General features: G+C 43.4%; 1 protein-coding gene across 17 annotated transcripts in view; it reads left to right on the forward strand.

The window, feature by feature from the left end:
* LOC110493275 (neuron navigator 1) overlaps window positions 1-25,666 on the forward strand; it is a 175,874-nt gene that overhangs the window by 131,667 nt on the left and 18,541 nt on the right. For 4 of the 17 annotated variants that reach the window (XM_090206331.1, XM_090206334.1, XM_036950761.2 and 1 more), the window contains 12 exons: window positions 4,562-4,874; window positions 10,695-11,490; window positions 11,873-12,334; window positions 12,554-12,604; window positions 12,724-12,884; window positions 14,252-14,440; window positions 15,757-15,809; window positions 17,181-17,204; window positions 17,667-17,744; window positions 22,183-22,272; window positions 23,210-23,321; window positions 24,117-24,235. In XM_090206331.1, the coding sequence (XP_090062457.1) occupies window positions 4,562-4,874; window positions 10,695-11,490; window positions 11,873-12,334; window positions 12,554-12,604; window positions 12,724-12,884; window positions 14,252-14,440; window positions 15,757-15,809; window positions 17,181-17,204; window positions 17,667-17,744; window positions 22,183-22,272; window positions 23,210-23,321; window positions 24,117-24,235 (2,448 nt within the window). The remainder of the gene's footprint in view (window positions 1-4,561; window positions 4,875-10,694; window positions 11,491-11,872; window positions 12,335-12,553; window positions 12,605-12,723; window positions 12,885-14,251; window positions 14,441-15,756; window positions 15,810-17,180; window positions 17,205-17,666; window positions 17,745-22,182; window positions 22,273-23,209; window positions 23,322-24,116; window positions 24,236-25,666) is intronic. The other 13 variants (XM_090206332.1, XM_090206335.1, XM_036950763.2 and 10 more) reach the window with 7 other exon arrangements.

The raw sequence follows: 25,666 nt of genomic DNA on the forward strand, positions 1-25,666 counted from the left end.
CACCGCATGTGTGGGAGGTGGGACAAGAAGGTTAGCTCAGGCATATTGAGCAGGGCTGGAGGCTCCACTGTGAAATAAGACAATAATCACTAACCAAAACAGCAATGAACAAGGCATATTGACATTGGGGAGAGGCATGCGTAGCATAGGTCTTTGTCCACAGGTGAAAAATGCTTTGCAGGCATCTTGTCACTCCTGGTGTTACTGTGGCAACACTGCTTCTTCCTGCTGTCATTGTCCTCATCCCAGAGAGAAGAGAGTGATGAATCATGGGGATTAGTATAGCTGACTGGGCCATCTGTGACTATATCACATTAAGTAGGTGTGCTGCCAAGGTCTACTGTGCCCAATTTTTTATCCTCGCAGCCCCCCAATTCACAACAGGATAACCCATTAGATACGGTATGGTGCTCTCAAAGCAGCAACATAGTACCTACAATCAATTGGTCATATTTCGGCATAATAGCCAAGTACAGTATTTCCACCTTATCGCTTGGTATAATGTTGTATCTACTTGGTCACATACATATGGTTAGCAGATGTTAATGTGAGTGTAGCTAAATGCTTGTGCTTCTAGTTCCGACTGTGTAGTAATATCTAACAAGTAATCTAACAATTTCACAACTACCTTATACACACAAGTGTAAAGGAATGAATAAGAATATGTACATATAAATATATGGATGAGTGATGGCCGTGCGGCATAGGCAAGATGCAGTAGATGATACAGAGTACAGTATATACATATGAGATGAGTAATGTAGGGTATGTAAACATTATAAAGTTCCATCGTTAAAAGTGACTAGTGAGGGCCTCCCGGGTAGCGCAGTGGTTAAGGGCGCTGTATTGCAGCGCCAGCTGTATCACCAGAGACTCTGGTGATACAGAGTCTCTGGGTATCATCTACTGCATCTTGCCTATGCCGCACGGCCATCACTCATCCATATATTTATATGTACATATTCTTATTCATTCCTTTACACTTGTGTGTATAAGGTAGTTGTGAAATTGTTAGATTACTTGTTAGATATTACTGCACAGTCGGAACTAGAAGCACAAGCATTTAGCCCAGGCTCTGTCGTAACCGGCCGCAACCGGGAGGTCCGTGGGGCGACGCACAATTGGCCTAGCGTCGCCCGGGTTAGGGAGGGCTTGGCCGGTAGGGATATCCTTGTCTCATTGCACACCAGCGACTCCTGTGGTGGGTCGGGCGCAGTGCGCGCTAACCAAGGTTGCCAGGTGCAATGTGTTTCCTCTGACACATTGGTGCGGCTGGCTTCCGGGTTGGATGCGCGCTGTGTTAAGAAGCAGTTGGGTTGTGTATCGGAGGATGCATGACTTTCAACCTTCGTCTCTCCCGAGCCTGTACGGGAGTTGTAGCGATGAGACAGGATAGTAGCTACTAAAACAATTGGATACCATAAAATTGTGGAGAAAAAAGGGGTAAAAAAAAAAAAAAAAAAAAAAAGTGACTAGTGATACATTTATAACATCCCATGTTTAATTATTAAAGTGGTTGTAGATTTGAGTCAGTATGTTGGCAGCAGCCACTCAATGTTAGTGGTGGCTGTTTAACAGTCTGATGGCCTTGAGATAGAAGCTTTTTTCAAGTCTCTCGGTCCCCGCTTTGATGCACCTGTACTGACCTCGTCTTCTGGATGACAGTGGGGTGGCTCAGGTGGTTGTTGTCCTTGATGATCTTTTTGACCTTCCTGTGACATCGGGTGGTGTAGGTGTCCTTGAGAGCAGGTAGTTTGCCCCCGGTAATGTGTTGTGCAGACCTACCCTCTGGAGAGCCTTATGGTTGTTGGCGGAGCAGTTGCCATACCAGGCGGTGATACAGCCAACAGGATGCTCTCAATTGTGCATCTGTAAAAGTGTGTTTTCGGTGACAAGCCACATTTCTTCAGCCTCCTGAGGTTGCTCCTTCTTCACCATGCTGTCTGTGTGGGTGGACAATTTCAGTTTGTCTATGATGTATACGCCGAGGAACTTAAAACTTTACACCTTCTCTACTACTGTCCCGTGGATGTGGATAGGGAGGTGTTGTTTCCTGAAGTCCACAGTCATCTCTTTTGTTTTGTTGAGTGTGAGGTTATTTTCCTGACACTACAGTTCGAGGGCCCTCACCTCCTCCCTGTAGGTCGTTTCATCATTGTTGGTAATCAAGCCTACCACTGTAGTGTCGTCTGCAAACTTGATGATTGAGTTGGAGGCGTGCATGGGCATGCGGTCATGGGTGAACAGGGAGTACAGGAGAGGGCTGAGAACGCACCATTTCGCTACACTCGCATTAACATCTGCTAACCATGTGTATGTGACAAATAAAATTTGATTTGATTTGTGGGGCCCCAGTGTTGAGGATTAGCGGGGTGGAGATGTTGTTACCTTCCCTCTCCACCTGGGGGCGGTCCTTCAGAAAGTCCAGGACCCAGTTGCACAGGGCGGGGTCGAGACCCAGGGTCTCGAGCTTAATGACGAATTTGGAGGGTACTATGGTGTTAAATGCTGAGCTGTAATCGATGAACAGCATTCTTACATAGGCATTCCTCTTGTCCAGATGGGTTAGGACAGTGTGCAGTTTGATTGTGATTGCGTCATCTGTGGACCTATTGGGGCAGAAAGCAAATTGGAGTGGGTCTAGGGTGTCAGGTAGGGTGGAGGTGATCTGATCCTTGACTAGTTTCTCAAAGCACTGCATGATGGCGGAAGTGAATGCTACGGGGCGATAGTCATTTAGCTCAGTTACCTTAGCTTTCTTGGGAACAGGAACAATGGTGGCCCTCTTGAAGCATGTGGGAACAGCAGACTGGGACAGGGATGGATTGAATATGTCCTTAAACATACCAGGTTGCTGGTCTGTGCATGCTCTGAGGACACGGCTAGGTATGCCGTCTGGGCCGGCTGCCTTGCGAGGGTTAATAACACGTTTAAATGTTTTACTCACGTTGGCTATGGTGAAGGAGAGCCCGAAGGTTTTGGTAGTGGGCCGTGTCAGTTGCACTGTATTGTCCTCAAAGCGAGCAAAGAAGTTGTTTAGTTTGTCTGGGAGCAAGACGTCGGTGTCCCCGGTCGGGGCTGGTTTTCTTTTTGTAATCCGTGATTGACTGTAGACCCTGCCACATACGTCTCGTGTCTGAGCTGTTGAATTGTGACTCTACTTTGTCTCTCTACTGACGCTTAGCTTGTTTGATTGCCTTGCGGAGGGAATAGCTACACTGTTTATATTTGGTCATGTTTCCGGTCACCTTGCCATGATTAAATGCAGTGGTTCGCGCTTTCAGTTTTGCGCGAATGCTGCCATCAATCAATGGTTTCTGGTTGGGGAAGGTTTTAATAGTCAACATTGGTACAATATCACCGATGCACTTGCTAATAAACTCGCTCACCAAATCAGCGTATTCATCAATGTTGTTGTTCGCCGCAATGCGGAACATATCCCAGTCCACGTGATCAAAGCAATCTTGAAGCGTGGAATCAGATTCGTCAGACCAGCATTGAACAGACCTGAGCACGGGTGTGTCCTGTTTTAGTTTCTATCTATGGACTTACCCACTAAACCAGTGTCCACCTTGTATTAACAGACTTCTGCTCAGGTACGCGTTGGGTGAAACAGCATTGTGTCCTTGTTGTTTTGATGAATGAGTCTTGCGCTGCTCAACAAAGAGGAGAGCAGAGGTGATTCAATAGAGTTGAAGTGAATTGTGCCCTACAGGAAGGTACTGTATTGTTTTAGCCATTCCCATCCTTGGCCACCGTGCTGAACGTTATTGTAAGGAAAGGTCAGAGTTAATCATTCTCAGCTGGTTCTAGTTTAATTGGACAGTTAATATTGTGCCTGCCCCGCAGACCACGAAAGAGCAGTCGTTACGTAATATGGTAGCAGTGGCCTAGAAAGGGGAGGGTGTTGAAAAACATTGTGAAAATAGCTGAAGCAAGACTGGGGCATTTGGAATCGAGTACACTGTTAAATCAGCCCAGATTGACCAACCTTTCATGTAGCACGTCATCCACAATGCATGTCATGAGTATGCAATGTGGCTTCAGAACGCCAAGTCAAAAAGACTGATCATCCATTATGGGATTTAAAGGAGAACATGATTCATCCTTGATTCATTATTTCTATTAGTGACTACTGCAGTGAAAGACTCCGCAGATCATAACATAGTGACTGCAGTGAATCTCTGATGTTAAACAGTATAGGCTTATCAGTTCCTCCCACATGCTCTTTCTCTGAAATGCAGACAGGCACTCAGACGGGACAGCAGAGATTACTGAGTGTAAACTGAGGTTCTGGCAGAGATAACAAACACAGTGTCTCATATGTACGCACACACGAACACACACCTGGCTGCCTCTCACATGACCCCTACAATAAAAATGTTAAATTCAGAAAATTCAAGAATTCCTAAATCTGAATTTCAATTATTTTTCTTCATTGATTGAACTAAAATGGAATTGACTTCAACACTGTGTTTACCATTGTGACCATACAAATATAATTTTTCCATTTGCAGAATACTTCATATCTCAATGGTTATGTCCCTATGTCCCTATGCAGCTCCGCACCGATGCTGAGAAGCGCTCCCTGGTGGAGAGTGGCCTGTCCTGGTACAGTGAGGATGCCAAGGCCGCACGCAAGATGGACGGGGGCAGCTACGAAACTGGGAGCCTCAAGACCGAGACCCCCAGCAAGTGGAGGAAGTCCTCGAGACCCATGGAGAGTGCTAGTGAGGACGCAGGGGTCAAAGGGGAACTGAGGAAGCCCCAGATCCTGGGTCAGCCAGGGAACTTTAATAAGAAGGGGCGCCACCCTCCTGTGGGCGTGACCTCACCCATTACCCACACCTCTCAGAGCGTGCTCAAAGTGGCAGGTCAGATTGAATAACATGTGTTATCTCTATCTCTGTCTCTCTCTCGTTCTGCCTCTCTCGCTCTGCCTCTCTTGCTCTGCCTCTCTCGCTCTGCCTCTCTCGCTCTGATTCTCTCGCTCTAAGGTCTTTCTCCCCTCTCTCTCTCAATTCAATTCAGTGTGCTTTTTATTGTCATGATGTAACAATGTACGTATTGCCAAAGCTTACTTTACAATATTAACATAATTAATAATAATAATCAACAGTAACAACAATAACCAAGGGTCAAAATAACCATACATTGAACAATAACAATAAGCATAAAGGACATGTCCAGGTTGCTTGGTCTGTCAGACACTGTCCCTGATCTTACGGCCGGCAGCAATGTAGTGCCCCGACCCAACAGCACATATAGCCTATCCTCATCAGAGAGGTCTTTGAAACATTGAATAAGGGGAAATGAAACTCTCTGTCTCGGGTTCTGCTGTAGTGAAGTGGTTGCACAGCCTTTGTTTTCTTGTGTCTACCCTTCTCAATGGCAAGCCTGTACTTTCTCAAGTTTTTTTTTATTTAAAATTTAAATATATTTTAATCCCATTTTCTCCCTAATTTCGTGATATCCAATTAGTAGTTACAGTCTTGTCTCATTGCTGCTTCTCGGGAGAGTCAAAGGTCGAGAGCCGTGTCCTCCAAAACACGACCCAGCCAAACCCCCCGGTTGCGGCCGGCTGCGACAGAGCCTGGCCTCAAACCAGGATCTATAGAGAACAGCTAGCACTTTTATGCAGTGCCCAACACCACTGCCCCACTTGGGAGGCCCCCATCAAGGGTTTTCTAAGATTTTGATCAGTAACCATGGTAACCATGGTCAAATAGTTTGCCACGGTGTATAGTCGATTTAGTCGATTTAGGGCCAGATAGCACAGCATTTTGGTTTGTGCTTGTGTTTCCCAATAAATAATGAGGTTTTGTTTGGACTGTGTTGTAATTTGTTTTGATCTGAATGACTGGAAGTTCTGGTCCTGAGGCTTCAGTGCGTTAGCAGAACAGGTTTGTGAACTCAGCCCCAGGACCAGCTGGATGAGGGGACTATATTTTTTGCTCAGCTCTTGGTATTGCAGGGCTTGGTAATGATATGAGAGGGGGTCACTGTATTTTAGATGTTTCTAAAACTGAATTGCTCTTTTTGGAGTTTATTAGTGGATATTGGCCTAACTCTGCCCTGCATGCATTGTTAGTAGTTTTCCTCGGGACACGTAGGAGAATCTTACAGAACTCTGCATGCACGTTTCAATGGGGTTTTTGTCCCATTGGTTGACATATTGTTTTGCAAGTTGACCCCCCACCTAGCTGCCATAAAGTGCAATTGGTTCAATCACACATTCAATTTGAGTTAGTTTTTTAATGGCGTAGAATGCCCTGCTTGTTTTGTCTCTCAGTTCATTCACTGCATCATTAATGTGCCCAGTTAAGCTTATTTTTAAACCTAAGTAATTGTAGTGTGTGCAGTACTATATATATTCTGTACCAATTGTGAACTTTGGTCTAATTCCCTGAGATCTGGATCTTCTCTGGAAAATCATTTATTTTAGTATTTTGGGTGTTTACTGCCAGGGCCCACGTCTCTCTCTCTCTCTCTCTCTACACTATACACCTTGCTGTTGGTCCAGTCCTGTTGAGTTGGGAGTAATTTAGCAATTTGATGATTATATTGAAATCATTATTCCAAGTGACTGCTATACAGGAAAGGGTTTTTACTGCTTGCATTCATAAAGAGGGTGTTTGTGTTAAAGTAGAAGTATGAATGGCGTGACATCTTCGGGGGAGGAAACATGATTGTTAACTTGTTTTGCAAGATATCTTTGTCGTCCATAACCTCCCCTAAATGGATTCCACATGGAGAGTAGCCACGGCCAGCAGATATCTGCTTGATACCAAATGAAATGTTGAAAGTCAGTGCCAGAGTTTGATTGGAAGGCCTAGTACTGTACAAGAACACTGAGAAGAAATGCCAGTGTATTCCATACAGAACAAGGATCATCTCTTTGGGTTTCTCTCTTGGTTAATCTTCCCATGCTTCTTATCAAAGACAAACTCACTGTAAAACACTGTCTGTGAAGCATTCTTTGTCTTATATCTCCCTCTCTAACTTTGAGGATCAGCTGTCAGAGCAGCTTACCGATCACTGTACCTGTAGACAGCCAATCTGTAAATAGCACACCTAACTACCTCATCCCCATATTGTTATTTATCTTCTTGCTCTTTTGCACCCTAGTATCTCTACTTGCACATCATCATCTGCACATCTATCACTCCAGTGTTAACGCTAAATTGTAATTATTTCGCTTCTATTGTCTATTTATTGCCTTACCTCCCTACTGTTCTACATTTGCACATACTGTACATATATTTTTTTCAATTGTGTTATTGACTGTACGTTTGTTTATGTGTAAGTCTGTGTTGTTGTTTTTGTCGCACTGCTTTGCTTTATCTTGGCCAGGTCGCAGTTGTAAATGAGAACTTGTTCTCAACTGGCCTACCTGGTTAAATGAAGGGGGAAAAAATGTATAATGAATTTGAACATATTTTCGCTCCATACCTGAGTTTGAGGACTACACATACCACATTAAACTTTATGGGCAGTATCAGTAGGAAAAGGACATTTAAACAGCAACAAAAGGTTTCCTTTCCAACAGTACAAAGTGCAGTATGGCATTTCAAATGGCGGGTGTGTGACTTTTTTCTTAATGAACTCTTTTTTTTAAATCATATTTTTCTCTGATTCATAGTTCAAGTAAAAATGCACATTTTTCAGACTAAGACGTAGTAGCAAGAGTGTGCAGCAGTGGAGGCTGCTGAGGGGAGGATGGCTCTTTATAATGGCTGGAATGGAGTACAATGGCTGGAATTTAGTGAATGGAATGGTATCACACAATTTCCATACCATTCCATTCACTCCATTTCATCCATTATTATGAGCCGTCCTCCCCTCAGCAGCCTCCACTGGTGTGCAATGTAGTGCATTACCTTTTATTCAGCCTAAAGCCAGTTCTGTGGATCTATTGTTTGCTAGTAATGAAATGCAGTGGATTACAATGATGTGTAGTGACTCATCCATCTGATCACAGCAATAATGTTGTGTTTAGGGGTTATTTAATTCCTCGCAATCGAATTATGATTGAACAATAGAGGAAACAATCAAACTGCAGTTCAATTTCCTGACTGATGCAATTTATTGTAATGCCCTCGACCGCTTATTCGTCTGATTAATGTGGCTGATTAGGAGGCTCTATGTTTTTTGGCATCATTCTCTGGGCTGAAAATGCAGTCTTGTGATATTCCCAAACAGACACTATTTTCTTTTTAATTTCCCCAATCAGTTATGCTGCTTTACATGTCTGATTGTATCTTGAATTCCATTGATGGTGTCCAATTGAGGCTATGTCACATGGGAAAGACTGGCAGCTATTTTACTGCTCTTTGCTTTTGCTTTCTTAACTAACCTTTACCTTTTCTCCCTGACTGAGTGACATGCACTGTTACTTTATAACGCCTCTGTTATTCCTGAAGAGTCTATTGACGCGCCCGTTCGTCAATCTAAGTAACATAATTTAAACAAATAGCCATTAAAATGTGTCAGTTTAAGCTAGAGAAATAATTTTCCATGGGCAGCAGGAAATAATTTTCCATGGGCAGCAGGAAATCATTTTCCATGGGCAGCAGGAAATCATTTTCCATGGGCAGCAGGAAATCATTTTCCATGGATGTTCAATCCACTGATATCATCCTTCCACACCTGCGGTGGAAGGTGGCCGGGATACAGAGGTGTTTGTCAGACCACGAGGCATCCAGAAAATCAGCCTTCTGATGAAAATGTCTTTAGCGTCCGAACAGTTTGCCCTACAAACTAAAATGACCACTCTATGGAAAGATGAGACCCACACGATCACAATGGGAAGTCGGTTCAGCCGATGTGACAGCTTCTGTCTGCAGGTACCGAACCGTTTGGGCTACAAACTATTATGATCCCACTATGGAAAGGGGATATTCTGCTTTTCTGCTAACCCTCACAAATGTCATGAGACTCATCTGAAGGAAACCCGGGACCCGTGTAAAACGCGAATGGGAGTATGAAGGTAGTGTTGTAACAAAAAAAAAGGGGTTAAATATGTGTCTAAAAAACAAAAATATTTCCTGTGCTTTCTTGTATCTCCTAAATATAGGACAGACACTCCTTATGATCCTTCCTTATGATCGTTTTTTACTGTCTGTATTGCCATTTATGAATGTGTTTGTTCTGTCTGTATTGCCATTTATGAATGTGTTTGTTCTGTCTGTATTGCCATTTATGAATGTGTTTGTTCTGTCTGTATTGCCATTTATGAATGTGTTTGTTCTGTCTGTTTTGCCATTTATGAATGTGTTTGTTCTGTCTGTATTGCCATTTATGAATGTGTTTGTTCTGTCTGTATTGCCATTTATGAATGTGTTTGTTCTGTCTGTTTTGCCATTTATGAATGTGTTTGTTCTGTCTGTATTGCCATTTATGAATGTGTTTGTTCTGTCTGTATTGCCATTTATGGATGTGTTTGTTCTGTCTGTATTGCCATTTATGAATGTGTTTGTTCTGTCTGTTTTGCCATTTATGAATGTGTTTGTTCTGTCTGTATTGCCATTTATGAATGTGTTTGTTCTGTCTGTATTGCCATTTATGAATGTGTTTGTTCTGTCTGTATTGCCATTTATGAATGTGTTTGTTCTGTCTGTATTGCCATATATGAATGTGTTTGTTCTGTCTGTATTGCCATTTATGAATGTGTTTGTTCTGTCTGTATTGCCATTTATGAATGTGTTTGTTCTGTCTGTATTGCCATTTATGAATGTGTTTGTTCTGTCTGTATTGCCATTTATGAATGTGTTTGTTCTGTCTGTATTGCCATTTATGAATGTGTTTGTTCTGTCTGTATTGCCATTTATGAATGTGTTTGTTCTGTCTGTATTGCCATTTATGAATGTGTTTGTTATTCAATGTGTTTCTATGGGCTATAGTATAGTAATAAATACCAAATTAAATAAAACAAATGTATACCTACAGGGGTCCTAAAATGATCCATGGTGTGACCATATGTTAGCTTAGTCGACCCCCCAATAATGCATGCATTTATAAATGTGTCTGGAAAACATTTTTGTGACTTGTACATGTCAAGTTTCCAGAATAATATGAATGCACAAGTTACAGAGTGCGATTAATAAAAACTAAGCCTTTCCCTAATTTTGTCAGTCACCAAAGTATTTGCCCATTGCATTTCATTACGTCTTGGTCAAGGGCCCAGTTTGTCACACAGACATGTCTGCAGTACCTCTGAGATGTTTGTGGCTGTATGTTGGTGACTAGTTGTCTTCATCTAGGGAACATTAACCATCTCTAAGTAAATACACATGTTTCTTGTTATATACAGCTGCTTTTATGTGACCAAGTAGCCATTAAGCCATAGGGTACGGTTCTGGTCGTCCAACATTAGTAATGATGCTGTCATCCACATCCAGCCAGTTGACTGATGCTTTCTTTCACTCTTGATCTATATGCAATGGTCCACTTTCAGCTCTACTCATTATTACAGCTGGTAGCTGACTAATCATGACTAATGATAATGGTATGGTTGAATCTAATCTCTCTCAATTCAAGGGCTTTATTGGCATGGGAAACATATGTTAACATTGCCAATGCAAGTGAAGTAGATAATAAACAAAAGTGAAATAAAACTTTTTTTTTTACATTAAACATTACATTCACAAAAGTTCCAAAAGAATGAAGACATGTATCTCTCTCTCTCTCTGCAGCACCAAAGAGTGACCACAGGGCGGTGGACAAGACAAAGATGTCTGTGAAGGCTGCTGGGCTGCAGCGATCTCGTTCTGACGCCGGGAGGGATCATCTTCCGCAGAACCGGGAACTCCGCAAGCCCCCATCCGGCCTGGTCAAGCCCTCTGCCGGGGCCTCGTTCGGCTACAAGAGGCTCCCGACCACCAGCACTGCCACCGTAATGACAGCAGGGGGCAGTACCATCTCTGGTGGCTCTGCCACCTTGGGCAAGATGCCCAAGTCTTCTGGCATCCCAGTGAAGCCTCTGGGAGTTGGAGGAGGAGGAGGAAGAGTGGGACGTAAGAATAGCTTTGACGCCACCGGCAGTGAGGAGGGGGGCTTCCTGGGGCCCAGCGCCCGTAACAGCCTCCAGTACCGCAGCCTGCCACGCCCCGCCAAGTCCAGCACCCTCAGCCTGATCGGCCGCCCTGGGTCGGCCCGGCCCGCCAGCAGCTGCATGGACCCCGGCATGCTCAGCCTGAAGCCTATCTCCATGGCCTGCCCCGGCCCCAGGGGGAAAGAGACTGGCAGTGGAAGCACTAAGGGGGGCAGTCGAGGAGGGAGCACAGGCCCTGTCAACCAGACAGACAGGGAGAAGGAGAAGGAGAGGGCTAAGGCCAAGGCAGTGGCGTCTGATATGGGCTCCCTGTGTGGCTCTCTGAAGATGGCAGACTGTCAGGGTGATTCTACTGGGGAGACTAGCGCCAAACTGCATGGGCTGCGTAGGGCCAGCAGCAGCAAATACCCTGAGCTCTCATCACCCACCACTCAGAGGTAAAGTCACCATCCAGATACATTCCTACAGTACATTAAAATTGTGCAATTTTTAGTTACAGTACTCCTTTTGCGGTGGTTTGGGGTTTATAGAACCAGCTACATATATTACTCTGTTAGTGTCGACCCAGTTTGCTCAGCTGAATGTTCTAAGATATTTTAGGAAGAGTTACTGTGTAATTTTTTTAACTACTCAAACCGCTTTATAGACATAAGAGAACAACACAGCAAGAAAACAAGTCACTGTCATTTTGCGTGCCGTGTTTTCATGTCTTTTTCATGCCAGGCCTGAGAACAAGTCCAGAAAAGCAGCGTCTCTGGAGCCTTCGCGGTTCTGGATGGTGCTGGATCTGACATTCTGTGTCTCATGTCTAATTCATAGGATGCTGAGCTGCAAATCTCTGGGTCGGCCTCCCAGCCTGGCACACCTGGACAAGGTCAACTCCAACAGCCTGGACTCGTGCGTGACCATTCAGGACCTCCCTCCTAAAGTGCCCCCCTACTCCAAGCTCCAGGACCTGGCTGGGTCCGTGCCACACAGCACCATCCCCCGGGGCATCACCCCCAGCCCAGCACCCATCCTGCACCTCGACTCCCCCAGCTGCTACCCCAACCAGACCCTGTCCATGGGCGGCTCTCCGCTGCTCTACCCCAAACTGTCTGGCCTACACCGCAGCATGGAGTCACTTCCCCTCACCATGAGTGTTCCTCCCAGTGGAGGATATATCAGGGCAGAGTCCAGAGACAGGGACAGGGACAGCTACAGAGACAGGGACAGGGAGGAGACGAGGAGCACAGGGACCTGGGGTGCTGGGAGCAGGACCTCCCTCAATCTCCCAGACAGGTGGGTCTAGACAGGAGCAAGACCCTGATGATGAGGTGGAATAGGTTTCGGAACCCTGTACTTCACTAGTCAGTATCTGTATGTAGGAACATACTATGATCAAACTGTTGCCATCTTTCTACTGCATCTGAAATATTATTAATAACAAGATGTTCTACTATCATTGATTGTTTGATTGCAGAAAAGGTAATTATTGTTGTCTTGTTCTTTCTCTACAAGTTTGCAAACAGACAGGAACACCTTACCCAAGAAAGGATTAGGGTATGTCAAGTAAGTTTTTCATTGTTTTATGACACATTTGCTGTATCCAATGTACAAATGATGTAGTATATTTTTCTCGTCCGAGGCACATGTTTAATTGTTGCTTTCTTCTCCATGCCCTGCTCCAGTCGCTACAGCTCTGGTCTGTCAGAGGATCAGTCGGAGGGGAAGGAGAGGCGTCACTCTCACACCGCAGTGAGCCTGATGGAGAGCGAGAGCCCCCCTCAGCTGCCATCGCCCACCCACATTCCCCACCTCTCCTCTGGCAAGGCTGTCCTCACTAACGTGGGTGAGTCTCAGTCTACTGCACCTTTATCCATCCACAGCCCTGCGGGTCTGAAGACTGACTGGAACTCTAAACTCTCATTCAGACTAATCTTCCTGGTGGTCTGTATTTCAACACAGATACATTTGAAAGGTTTAAGGCACAGGATGAAAGCAGCAGTAACAGCCCGGCAGCAGCGGATGCATTTACTTTGAGTCCGTGTGATGTTAGTCGTGTTGAATTATAGAAACACACAACGCTCCTTTAGTATGAGCCTGTGAATACAGTAAATGTGTATCCACTGAAGTACATTAACACCCTGTTGACGTTATAGTTCCTGTGAATACAGTAAATGTGTATCCACTGAAGTACATTAACACCCTGTTGACGTTATAGTTCCTGTGAATACAGTAAATGTGTATCCACTGAAGTACATTAACACCCTGTTGACGTTATAGTTCCTGTGAATACAGTAAATGTGTATCCACTGAAGTACATTAACACCCTGTTGACGTTATAGTTCCTGTGAATACAGTAAATGTGTATCCACTGAAGTACAATAACACCCTGTTGACGTTATGGTTCCTGTGAATACAGTAAATGTGTATCCACTGAAGTACATTAACACCCTGTTGACGTTATAGTTCCTGTGAATACAGTAAATGTATATCCACTGAAGTACATTAACACCCTGTTGACGTTATAGTTCCTTTGAATACAGTAAATGTATATCCACTGAAGTACATTAACACCCTGTTGACGTTATAGTTCCTATGAATACAGTAAATGTATATCCACTGAAGTACATTAACACCCTGTTGACGTTATAGTTCCTGTGAATACAGTAAATGTATATCCACTGAAGTACATTAACACCCTGTTGACGTTATAGTTCCTGTGAATACAGTAAATGTATATCCACTGAAGTACATTAACACCCTGTTGACGTTATAGTTCAGAAATGGTTCTAATCATATTCAGAACTAATCAAGTTACATAGTTAAATATTTATTTTATAGTTAAGATTTGGCTGTGTCAGTAAAATGTGATGATCTCTTATGTGTGTACTGATGAAGCGTGAATAGGCAGGAGATATAAAAGACGCTCTGAGTAAAGCAATGCTATGTATGTGTATACATACTGTATATCACTTTAACTGTTTGTGGAACCTGAGTGTCTCCTTACACTGAGTCATCAGGGTGAGGTTCCCCTCGGGAGTGTGTGTGTGTGTCGGTGTTTGCGTGTGAGTGACTGAGTGTGAGTGAGTGCAGGTATGTGTGAGTGAGTGCAGGTATGTATGAGTGTGTGTGAGTATGTAGTGTACGTGCGTGCCTCATACAGTTTCTGTGCCAGCCTGCCTCTTACTCATGCCAACTTTCCTGCCCTCCCAGTTGCCCCCATCCCGAGCGGTGCCCCCAGGATAACCCGCTCCAACAGTATCCCCACCAACGACATGTCCTTCGACCTGTATGGCACCTCTCCACTGGGCAGCACCATGTCACTGGCCGACCGGCCCAAGAGCATGATGCGCTCTGGATCCTTCCGCGAGCCTGGGGATGACTGTGAGACAGCTAGCACATGTAAGTAACCTGTATACAAATATATCATTTCATTTCTAAAGCTGGCCTATATGGCTCCATTTCTATGGCTATCCCTATGGCTCCATTTCTAAAGCTGGACCCTATGGCCCCGTTTCTATGGCTAGCCTTATGGCTCCATTTCTAAAGCTGGACCCTATGGCTCCGTTTCTATGGCTAGCCCTATGGCTCCATTTCTAAAGCTGGACCCTATGGCTCCGTTTCTATGGCTAGCCCTATGGCTCCATTTCTAAAGCTGGAACCTATGGCTCCATTTCTATGGCTAGCCCTATGCCTCCATTTCTAAAGCTGGACCCTATGGCTCCGTTTCTGTTGCTAGCCCTTTGGCTCCATTTCTATGGCTGGCCCATGTTGGCTTATCCTTCTTCTACTGAGGCCCTCAGTTAATAAAGAAACCAGGTTTGAGGTAAGCTCCATTTCAATTCAGGAAATTCATTGAAATTCCAATAGCGAAGGTGGATAAAGATGTAATAAATGATAGTATGACGTCTTCGTTTGATCACTATCCACAGACTTTTTAAACTACTGCGTGATATGGTTCAATGTGCCTATAAATCAGCACCCGTGCCCGTGTTGAAGCTTGAATTGGGATTATGTATATTGTGCAAATGAACATACAACAACATTGTAACGGAGAGCACTGTACAATACGGAGAACTTAGAAAATTTGGCGTTTGTGGTGTGTACATGGGGACCGCCATCTTTATGCACCTTCACCATTTCCATTTGAGTGACTGTTGAGTTTTCATGACTTGAGATTTCTATTTATTCACTCCCTGAATCGACTAAAGGGAAACTGATCTTATTCCAACCCTGTGGAACACATTCCCGTGATGTTGCAGGCCCCCAGCCTAGACAACCCTCCAATGGTCTCCTTGAGGCTGTGTTCTCAATACAGAGAGAGAGAGGAAGCGAGAGAAAGAGAGAGTGCCTCCATGTTACTGTAGATGTGCGTTATGTAAAGGTGTAATGAGGTGACCCAGTTCTCTCTGTCACTCCTCTATAATCATTCATCTCTTCTTCAACATTGTCAGCGTTGAGTTATGTTTTATGTTGTTTTCTATGAAGTACTTATATACTGCCACAGGTCAACTGTAATTCATACCTTGTTGTACATGTATCTACACTCACAGTAGCAGGTTTACTGGCTATAAAGTATTTTTTTTACAGATCTGAATACGATAGATTAATCACTTTGTAGCATATTCTGTGAAGTGTGAATATGGCATATGTCAGTATTAAACCAGTATTCTGCTCTCTCTGTCTCTTTCTGTGTTTTCTCTCTCTACCCATTTCAGTCCATGGCTCTGTCCTCTCCTTGGCATCAAACACTTCATCCAACTATTCCTCGGTGAGTACTATACTTATTAAATCATCCAGAAACAGTTATTGGGCTCAGCTGTTGTGTGCCTACAGGATATACTTTCACGATTATAACAGTTGGTCCCTTCACAATGACATGACTGTGTGTGATATAGGCCTGGCCTGCCAACTGTAGAAATACAACCATGTAGTGTTTCTCTCTTGGATTAAAAACATGCCTGAAGTGAGGTGTGCCATGCCATGAGGTGTGACATGTTGTGCCATGTCATTGATGAGTTCCAGAGCTGTCAACGACAACTTTTTACCTCAAAACATGGGCTTTTCTCTCCTTTTCCAACTTTGTCCAAGGTTTATAGATTACTTCATTGTTTACCCAGCTCTTTACCATTATGTTTACATTATATGTATGTTTATATAAAGGGGTTTGACTGCTACTGATGCACAAACACATGCCAGATAACAATTCACAATTGGTGTCCTTATATAATTCCTATAGGCCAGGGGTCCCCAATATAAGCCAGGGGTCGCCAATATAGGCCAGGGGTCCCCAATATAAGCCAGGGGTCGCCAATATAGGCCAGGGGTCCCCAATATAGGCCAGGGGTCCCCAATATAGGCCAGGGGTCCCCAATATAGGCTAGGGGTCCCCAATATAGGCCAGGGGTCCCCAATATAGGCCAGGGGTCCCCAATATAAGCCAGGGGTCCCCAATATAGGCCAGGGGTCCCCATTATAGCATAGGGGTCCCCAATATAAGCCAGGGGTCCCCAATATAGGCCAGGGGTCCCCAATATAGGCCAGGGGTCCCCAATATCAGCCAGGGGTCCCCAATATAGGCCAGGGGTCCCCAATATAGGCCAGGGGTCCCCAATTACATTCAGCCACGGGCCAATTTTTCCTTGAATAGATGGTCCAGAACCTAGTTTTAAATCATTTGTACACTGCAAATTGACCGCAAGACACCCAAACAGATATTGTTTTATAGGGATACGATCACATATGCCTATCTATTTATGCGTAGGAATACTTGGGAACACATTTCCTAAATTAAAATCACTTTAACCTGATTTCCTGGTGAGTTTATGGTCTTTTCATGTCCAACAACGAAAAGTATTAAAACAATTATAATAATTCCCGCAGGCCGAATTTGGGTAACCCTGCTATTCTACCCTGCTTTTACCCTGCTGAACTCCTATAGGATGCAGTCTGAACCCATTACCCTCTGTAAACCCAGGATAGTGCCTTCAACCTAAGGCCAGACTTACAGAGCTACTGTGAAACTACCTTAACCAACCGTATCATCCACTGCCCCCAAGTCCACTCTCCCAAGTTCTCTCTCCCAAGTTCACTCTCTCTCTTTCTTGTTGTTTCTTCTTTCCGTCCTACTATGCTCTCTAAGACCGAGGAGCGGATACAAGGAGAGGTAAGGCTGATCTGCTGTTCCACTCTCGCCTTGTCTTCATCTTCCAAATATCATCTCATTCGCTTTCGTCCATCCGTACTGTTCACGTCCATCCATTCAGGGCTTTAGGATCTGAAACATTGTTGTTTTCCAGTGTTTTTAATTGATTTATTTAGCATGTTCAGAGTAACTCGACATGCAGTGACATTGCTATACAGCAACCATGTGTCTATTGTTTTTCATCAAGTTTCCTACTTTATAATCTCATCCTCTCCCATCCGGAAAACATTATATTAATTTACATTTTTTATAAGCTTACTTTGTGTCATGCACCTTACCCAGCCAAAACCCAATGCCATACATCACCATACAGTGTAAGGTGCTTTGAGATGTGGGGAAAAGCACAGTATGGAGTTATGTTAAATTATATGTTTTCCTGCACTGCCTGTCTAAAGGACCTTGTTGTTGTCATTTTCTTCACAGCAAATCCGCAAGCTGAGACGCGAGCTGGAGAACTCCCAGGAAAAAGTGGCCAACCTGACTACCCAGCTGTCTGCCAACGTATGTAGAACATGCTTCTCACGTTTCAACCTCTGAGCCTCTATATGGTGGCCATATTTGTTTCTGGGGTTATCTAGTCTTGAGTTGCTAGGTGCACGTTGCATTGTTATGTAGCCTAAGTCTGGCCAAATCAAAACTATGGTACTGTATGCTATTATTTTATGGTTGGCTAAATGACAATGGAGTTGGCTAAAGCAGCAACCGGTCTGGCTAGAATGGACATGAAGCTTCTTATGATGGGATTAAGGGCAGCCATTTTGGTCAGGGAGTTGGTCAACCATGGTTTGCCAGTGCTGTGATAAGATATTCTCCAAAATCATGAATTTGAAGAATGTATCTGCACTGTATGTTTGTTAGCTAACTAGGCAGCCAGTTTTAGAGGAATAATTCCATACATTTTTCAAATTAACTGCCAACATGCCAACATTCAAACAATGCAGTCAATCCGCAGCCATACACTGACTGAAATCAGCTGATGATAAGACTTAGATTTAGGACTTGGGTGGCAGGTAGCGTGTTAAAGTGGTTAGAGTGTTTGGCCAGTAACTGAAAGGTTGCTAGATTGAATCCCCAAGCTGACAAGGTATAAGTCTAACAAGGCATTTAACACACTGTTCCTAGGTCGTCATTGTAAATAAGAATTTGTTTTTAACTGACTTGCCTAGTTAAATAAAGATTAAATAAAAAAAATAGACAAGTTGTAAATGCAACAAGTACTGATATTGTATTATATAATAACACTCACAGCTATCCAAGAAAACAAAATATTGGACATTTATGGTCTGTATAAAATTATATGACAATATTTTAGGTTATATTATATTATTATATTACACAATTTCTGATATATCACATGCCTTTTATTTTCTTGCATAAATCAAATCTGGATTATGCCTCTACTGCTAATCATTTCTATTAGACTGGGTTTGGATTTCTCCCTGGCTGTCTGTCATTTTCACCTAATTTATTATGTGCCTATGACACACCTTTGTTCCACCATGATTCCATGATGTTCTACCATGATTCTATTAGGATTGATTGTGAGAGTCTCCGTCAATAGCAGCCTCACAACTTGTCCCATACTACGGTAGCAGCATCCATAACAAACCCATTTCTTAATGTCTGTTTTGGGACATACATTATGATGGATGGATGTCTCTGGATGCCAGACATTATTAATTATAAAACATGAGAGGTGATGATGGGGTTTTTGCCACACTAGCCAACACAAAAACCATGTCTGAAAAATGATGATATATTGATAAAGATATTATGAAGCTATTTAGAGTGCCTGAATCGTCAGGCGTTGATTACTCTGATGTTGAGCTACGATAGGAAAACATGCCGTAGAGGGTGAGATCAGAAATGGTGCTGGCTGTGATAGAGGCATAAATCTATCTGTGACTTTATTGCCCAGTGTTGAAAGCATAGAATGCAATCTAACTCGCTGACCAAAAACCACTCAATGATAATGTTAATAATTCTATAGTTGTGTATTGGTTAGTTAGAGTTTGGTTCCAGAGTTTTCCCTGGCCATGTGACCTTACTAGGACAAATCCCCTGGCCATAGTTGTAGTCACTGTGCAGGTAGGTAACCATAACCTCTCCTGGAGGGGCTATACTCTTTACCTCAGCCTGACACTCCTGCTATCAGATGCTTCATACAGTATATTACATGTGTTAAGAGAGTGAGTGAAATTCTGCCGCCATGCACTGTATTTGTTGAAAGAGACCATTTTCTCAAGGCTGTGGAGATACCAGTCTAAAACCAAAACTTTATTTTCAGGAAATTCACTTGATTACTATGTGTTGCATGTTGTTTTAGCGAGTCAAAGTGCACTACAGTACTAACACTATCCATTGGCAATACCCTTTAACATGCTCCAACCCTCTGACCTGAGTATGTTACTGATACTGTGTGATTGAATGTGAGATGAACACAGACCTTGGTTCAGTAATAATACATTAATTAACAGTATTTATAAACAACTAATAAAAAATTATTGAATATGTTTTGCTTCAGCCCTTACCCACTGTGTTGTTATCTTTATCATGTGTTAAATTGTAGGATGTTGCTCTTAACTGTAGTTGATTATTACTGTAATAATATTGAATAGCCAGCCCTCTGGCCCAATGTCTGTGTCTGTGTGTGTCTAGGTTGTGCGTGCATGTGAATGTGTGCAAATAGTGTGACCCCGCCTAATGCCACTGTCCATCTCTCCTCCACTGTTGGCTGTATTGACTGCTGGTTCTGGAATCTCTGCTGCCCCCTGCCTGCTGGCCGCTGACCCACACCTCTGGATACTGGGTGTAGCAGCTAGGACAGGTTTGTTGGAATGTCTGTTGCTTCCAGATCCCTCCTCCGTTCTTCGCTGTCACATGATTCTTTGATCGCCCATCCCGTCCCGCTTGACTGACAGGCTAACCCGGTGATACGGTTCCTGTCTGAGTCACTGTGTGGTGCCGCCAGCTAGGTCTCGACATCTACCTTTAAGCATGTCTATAATAGCATAAAAAAAGCAGACATTGAATATCCCTTTTAGCATGGTGAAGTTATTAAATGCACTTTGGATGGTGTATTAATACACCCAGTTACTTGAAAGACACAGGCATACTCCTTAACTCAGTTGCCGGAGACAAAGGAAACTGCTCAGGGATTTCACCATGAGGCCCATTTAAAACCGAGTATAATGGCTGTGATAGGAGAAAACCGAGGATGAATCAACAACATTGTAGGTACTCCAAAATACTAACCTAAATAACATAGTGAAACGAAGGGAGCTTGTACAGAATACAAATACTCTGAAACATGCATCCTGTTTGCAATAAGGCACTAAAATAAAAAAATACACATGTGGCAAAGAAATGAAATGTACGTCCTGAATATAAAATGTTTGGGGCAAATCCAACACAACACGTCACTGAGTACCACTCTTCATATTTTCAAGCATGGTGGTGGCTGCATCATGCTATGGGTATGCTTTTCATTGGCAAGGACTGGATAGTTTTTAAGGATAAAAATAAACAGAATAGAGTTAAGCACAGGCAAAATCCTAGACGAAAACCTGGTTCACTCTGCTTTCCAACATACACAGGGAGATGAATTCACCTTTCAGCAGGACAATAACCTACAACAAAAGGCCAAATATATTCTGGTGTTGCTTACCAAGATGACATTGAATGTTCCTGAGTGGTGTAGTTACAGGTTTGACTTAAATGGTCTTAAAAATCTATGGCAAGACTTGAAAATGGCTGTCTAGCAATGATCAACATCCAACTTGACAGAGCTTCAAGCTTAAAAAAATTATAATGAGCAAATATTGTAAAGTCTGGGTGTGCAAGGCTCTTAGAAACTTACCCAGGAATAGTCAGAGCTGTAATCACTGCCAATGGTGATTCCAACATGTATTGACTCAGGGTTGTGAATACATATTTAAATGAGATTTTTCTGTACTTCATTTGCTAAAAATTCTAAAAATGTGTTTTCACTTTGTTATTATGGGGTGTTGTGTGCAGATGGGTGAGAAATATATTAATGTAATCCATTTTGATTCCAGGCTGTAACACAATGACATAATAAGTCAATGTGTATGAGTACTTTCTGAAGACACTGTATCTACAAATACCATATAAGTGAAAACATCTGGCTGTAGATATTGTTACCATATTAAATTGCAGCCACACACACCACTATGCGAGTTCATTTTAGCCACTAAGCAGATGCTCTCATCTAGAGCGATTTACAGGAGCAATTAGGGTTAAGTGCCTTGCCTAAGGGCACACCAACAGATTTTTCACCAAGTCAGCTCAGGGATTCCAACAAGCAACCTTTCGGTTACTGGCCCAATGCTCTTAACCGCTAGGCTTTCTGCCACCGTTCAGAAAGGTCTCCCATGCTACTGTACACACGCTTGGAGAGGCCTGTGCCCCAGTACTATACTCCAGTTATCCCTCGCTCGCCCTCCCCCTCCTCTCCTCCATTTCTTTCATCTTCCTCACCTTCCACAGCTGTCCAAACCTTCACCACTCCCGCTCCTCCTGGAGAAGGCCATTTGCTTGATGTGTAGTATGCCTGTGGTGCAGTGACTCACCTCTGTGTCCTCTCTCTCTCTCCCTCCCTCTCCACCTACTCTCTCTTTACCCTATCTCTCTCTCTCTCTCTCTTCCTCCCTCTCTACCACCTCTCTCTTTACCCTATCTCTCGCTCTCTCTCCCTCCCTCTCTACCTCCTCTCTCTACCCTACCTCTTCTCTTTCTTTCTTTCTTTCTTTCTTTCTTTCTTTCTTTCTTTCTTTCTTTCTTTCTTTCTTTCTTTCTATCTCTCTCTCTCTCTCTCCCTCCCTCCCTCCCTCTCTACCACCTCTCTACCCTACCTCTTCTCTCTCTCTCTCTCTCTCTCTCCCTCTCTCTCTCTCTCTCTCTCTCTCTCTCGTTGAAGGCTAATTTGGTAGCAGCGTTCGAGCAGAGCCTGCAACTGATGACGTCACGTCTACAGACCCTGTCGGTCAGCCAGGAGCAGAAGGTACCGGTAAATGCAGCTGCATTATGCTACCGTCTCTTACATTTGTTTACTTTCAGAAACTTCAGTGGAGCTGAGTTTTGTTCTATTAATTTACTATCCAGCTATTTCCAATCAATGTAAAATAAATGTTTATTATTCATAACTCTTTCTAGTTTACTATAATTAGATGTAGCAAACATCCAGTATTTTCTGGTTGTGAGAAATTAATAAAAAAACATGTGTGTGGGGAATTCATATTAACCTACAGTTTTTCAAACAAATGAACCAATTTACTTTTGCTCAATGAAAATCTGAGAGCATAGTGAGCCTAGAGTGTAGACAGTCCGACCTCATCAGTGTGCGTTGACAGTCTAACGTACCACAACAACCCCTGAGCCTGATCCACCAGACCCCCCCCGGCACCATCTAACTGCTGTGTCATCCTGTTAGAGAGCAGAGGACAGGGACTCAGCACCGCTGCCATTGGTCCTCCTGGCAGGAAATGAAATCTAGTCAAAGCTTGACATGGTGCTAAGGTTGTGTTCTCACAAGCCACTCAACACGATCCTTCAAACCTTCAGGACCTCCGAGACACCATAGAAATTCCATAGTCAATCCCCATCTGATATTGCTCGTTCTGATATTCATTCATTTCTTCTTCTCTTTTGGGGGGATTATAGACACTGCGCTGCTGGAACTAGAAACATGAGCATTTCGTTGCACCTGCTTTAACATCTGCTTATCTGTGTACACAACAAATACTGTAAATGTTGATTTGATTAGGATTCATCTATCAGCGCTGTTCTATTGAGTTTTGGAGAATTCCCAGATTCCTGCTTAATCACTTCTGATTCCGAGATTCTTCCAACCAGGATTTCTGGAAAATCTGGTCATTTTGAGAAAGTTCCCAGAGACAATTAACATTTTGTCAGTGTGTTTATGTATTGAGTCTGTTTCCCCGTAGGACTCTGAGCTGACTGATCTGAAGGAGACCATAGAGATCCTGAAGACGAAGAACACAGAGGCCCAAGATATCATCCATGTGGCCCTCAGCAACCCTGAAATCCCTCCTGAAGGTAGACAGCCAACCAAAGGCCTAAAGTTATTTTATCATAATCACTCCCCACATACCTTCTCTCTCTCCTCTTCCCTCTCAAGAACCATTTTGATCTCTCTCTTCTCTACTTTCACCAGTAAATATTCACAGGATGGTTTTTCAATACCGTCAAACTATTGTCAAAATACCGTCAAAAATATTCCCGTAGCTGAGGAGTGCTCAACTCCATTCTCTTATAACGAGGCGGAGTTGAGTTTGACACCCTGTCATATTTGCTAGCATCAACATTCAGTGACCATCAGTCGATACTCCCGGGAAGAGAAAAGGATGGTGTGAAGATGTGAAAATCTGGAGACCGCCCAACCCTTATTCACCCTCCTCACTAGCTCCTCTCTCCACAACAGTTCTTCTCTCTAGCTCCTCTCCTCCCTCCAGAACAGTTCTTCTCTCTAGCTCCTGTCTCCAGAACAGTTCTTCTCACTAGCTCCTGTCTCCAGAACAGTTATTCTCACCAGCTCCTCTCCTCTCTCCAGACAGTTCTTCTCACTAGCTCCTCACCTCTCTCAGAACAGTTGTTCTCTCTAGCTCCTCTCCTCTCTCAATAACTTCTCCCTAGCTCCTCTCTTCTCTCCAGAACTTCTCCCTAGCTCCTCTCCTATCTCCAGAACAGTTCTTCTCACAATCTCCTCTCCTCTCCTCTGTCCAGAACACTTATTTTCACTAGCTCCTCTCCTCTCTCCAGAACAGTTCTTCTCAATAGTTCCTCTCCTCTGTCCAGATCAGTTCTTCTCACCAGCTCCTCTTGTCTCTCCAGAGCTTCAGATGAAGAGGCAGAACTCGTCCGAGAGCATCTCCAGCCTGAACAGTATCACCAGCCACTCCAGCTTGAGCAGTCTGAAGGAGCAGGAGGCCAAGAAGAAGAAGAAGAGCTGGGTGAGAGCACAGAACCGCCTGCTGTAAATAGAATAGATCATTAGAATTAGGATTCTTATTGAGATCCTGGTTCTATGAGAGAACCCACTCACTGTGGCCAGGGTAGTGGTACTGTCTTGCCGAATTCAGTACCAGAAATGGTCTGGAGTTTCTCTGTCTCTCTGTGTCTCTCTCTCTCTCTCTCTCTCTCTCTCTCTCTCTCTCTCTCTCTCTCTCTCTCTCTCTCTCTCCCTCTCTCTCTCTCTCTCTATGTATTTCATTCAGGTCTTTGAGGTGGAGGTGAGTAGTAGATATTGTGAGAGCTGCAAGTCCTCCCGCCCTCCATACCTCCCTCCCTCCCTCAGCCATTCTTGTTAAGATATTTGGAAGCTGTCTAATTTCTAATCTCATATTAAACCTAGCTAACTCCACTTCATTCACTAACTGTATGTTACATAAGCATACCATTTACGTTAAATATATGCCAGATAAATTATTCCTAAATCACAAGTAAATAAATCATTAACAAATTGAATTCAGATGTTCTCAAAACCTGCAGTTAAATTCTGTTTGGTTCAGTGTCAGAGAAGTGATATATAGATTTTTTCTGTCAGATGACAATATAAACTTTTTGTGATTGATTTATTGTCACCCCAACCATTGTGTTGTTATTAAATAAGGAGCAAGACTTTTATGATAATGTTTGGTTTGTTGACAGTAAAACCCTATATGAGGAATTCTCCACATTTCTTAAGTGTCTGTACTATATGTAAAGTAAAAAATAAGTGTGCTTTAGGATTCGACAATAAATAAAATCATTATTCTTGCAGCAACTCAAATCTGTACGGTCTGTGCAGCGCTCAAGGCTCATCAATGCAATTTCCAGCTGCTCTTCCCACCATTGGACAGTGCTCTTCTCCATTTTGTCCCCCTCATTTGACAGTGCTCGCCTCTATTCCTTGCCCCTCTTTGGACCATACTTACAAAGTCTAATGGGCATCTCTGTCTCATTACTGGGTGCTAATTTCTACAGTTTCCCTGCAGACTAAGCTGTTAGGTTATTTCCATGTTGTGTGTGCTGCAGCCCGTGACTATTGTTGTCTCGCTCTGCCAGATTAGCCTTGGGTTCACACATTGTCCCGCTTCACCTCAGCAGGAACAACACCAGTATAGGGGTGGCGAGATTTGGGGTTTTTGAGGACAATATTGTTTTCCTACTGGTTATATTCAAGTCTAGAAAATCAGAGGCAGTTGTTACTGCTGTGATTTTTGTATTATTTCTAGTTTTATTTATAGAATATTAAAACATACAATCTACTTGTAGGGAAGCCGCTCAACATCTACATCACATTAGTGATATAACAGACTCCCATCCAGGGCGACCCACAGAAGCAACCAGGGTCAAGTCCCTGCTCACGGGCAAGTCGACAGATCTCCCACAAGGTCAAAAAA

The sequence above is a fragment of the Oncorhynchus mykiss genome, chromosome 17 (genome assembly GCF_057628025.1).
Source record: "Oncorhynchus mykiss isolate SJ-2025 chromosome 17, ASM5762802v1, whole genome shotgun sequence".
In the NCBI taxonomy this organism is placed as follows: domain Eukaryota; kingdom Metazoa; phylum Chordata; class Actinopteri; order Salmoniformes; family Salmonidae; genus Oncorhynchus; species Oncorhynchus mykiss.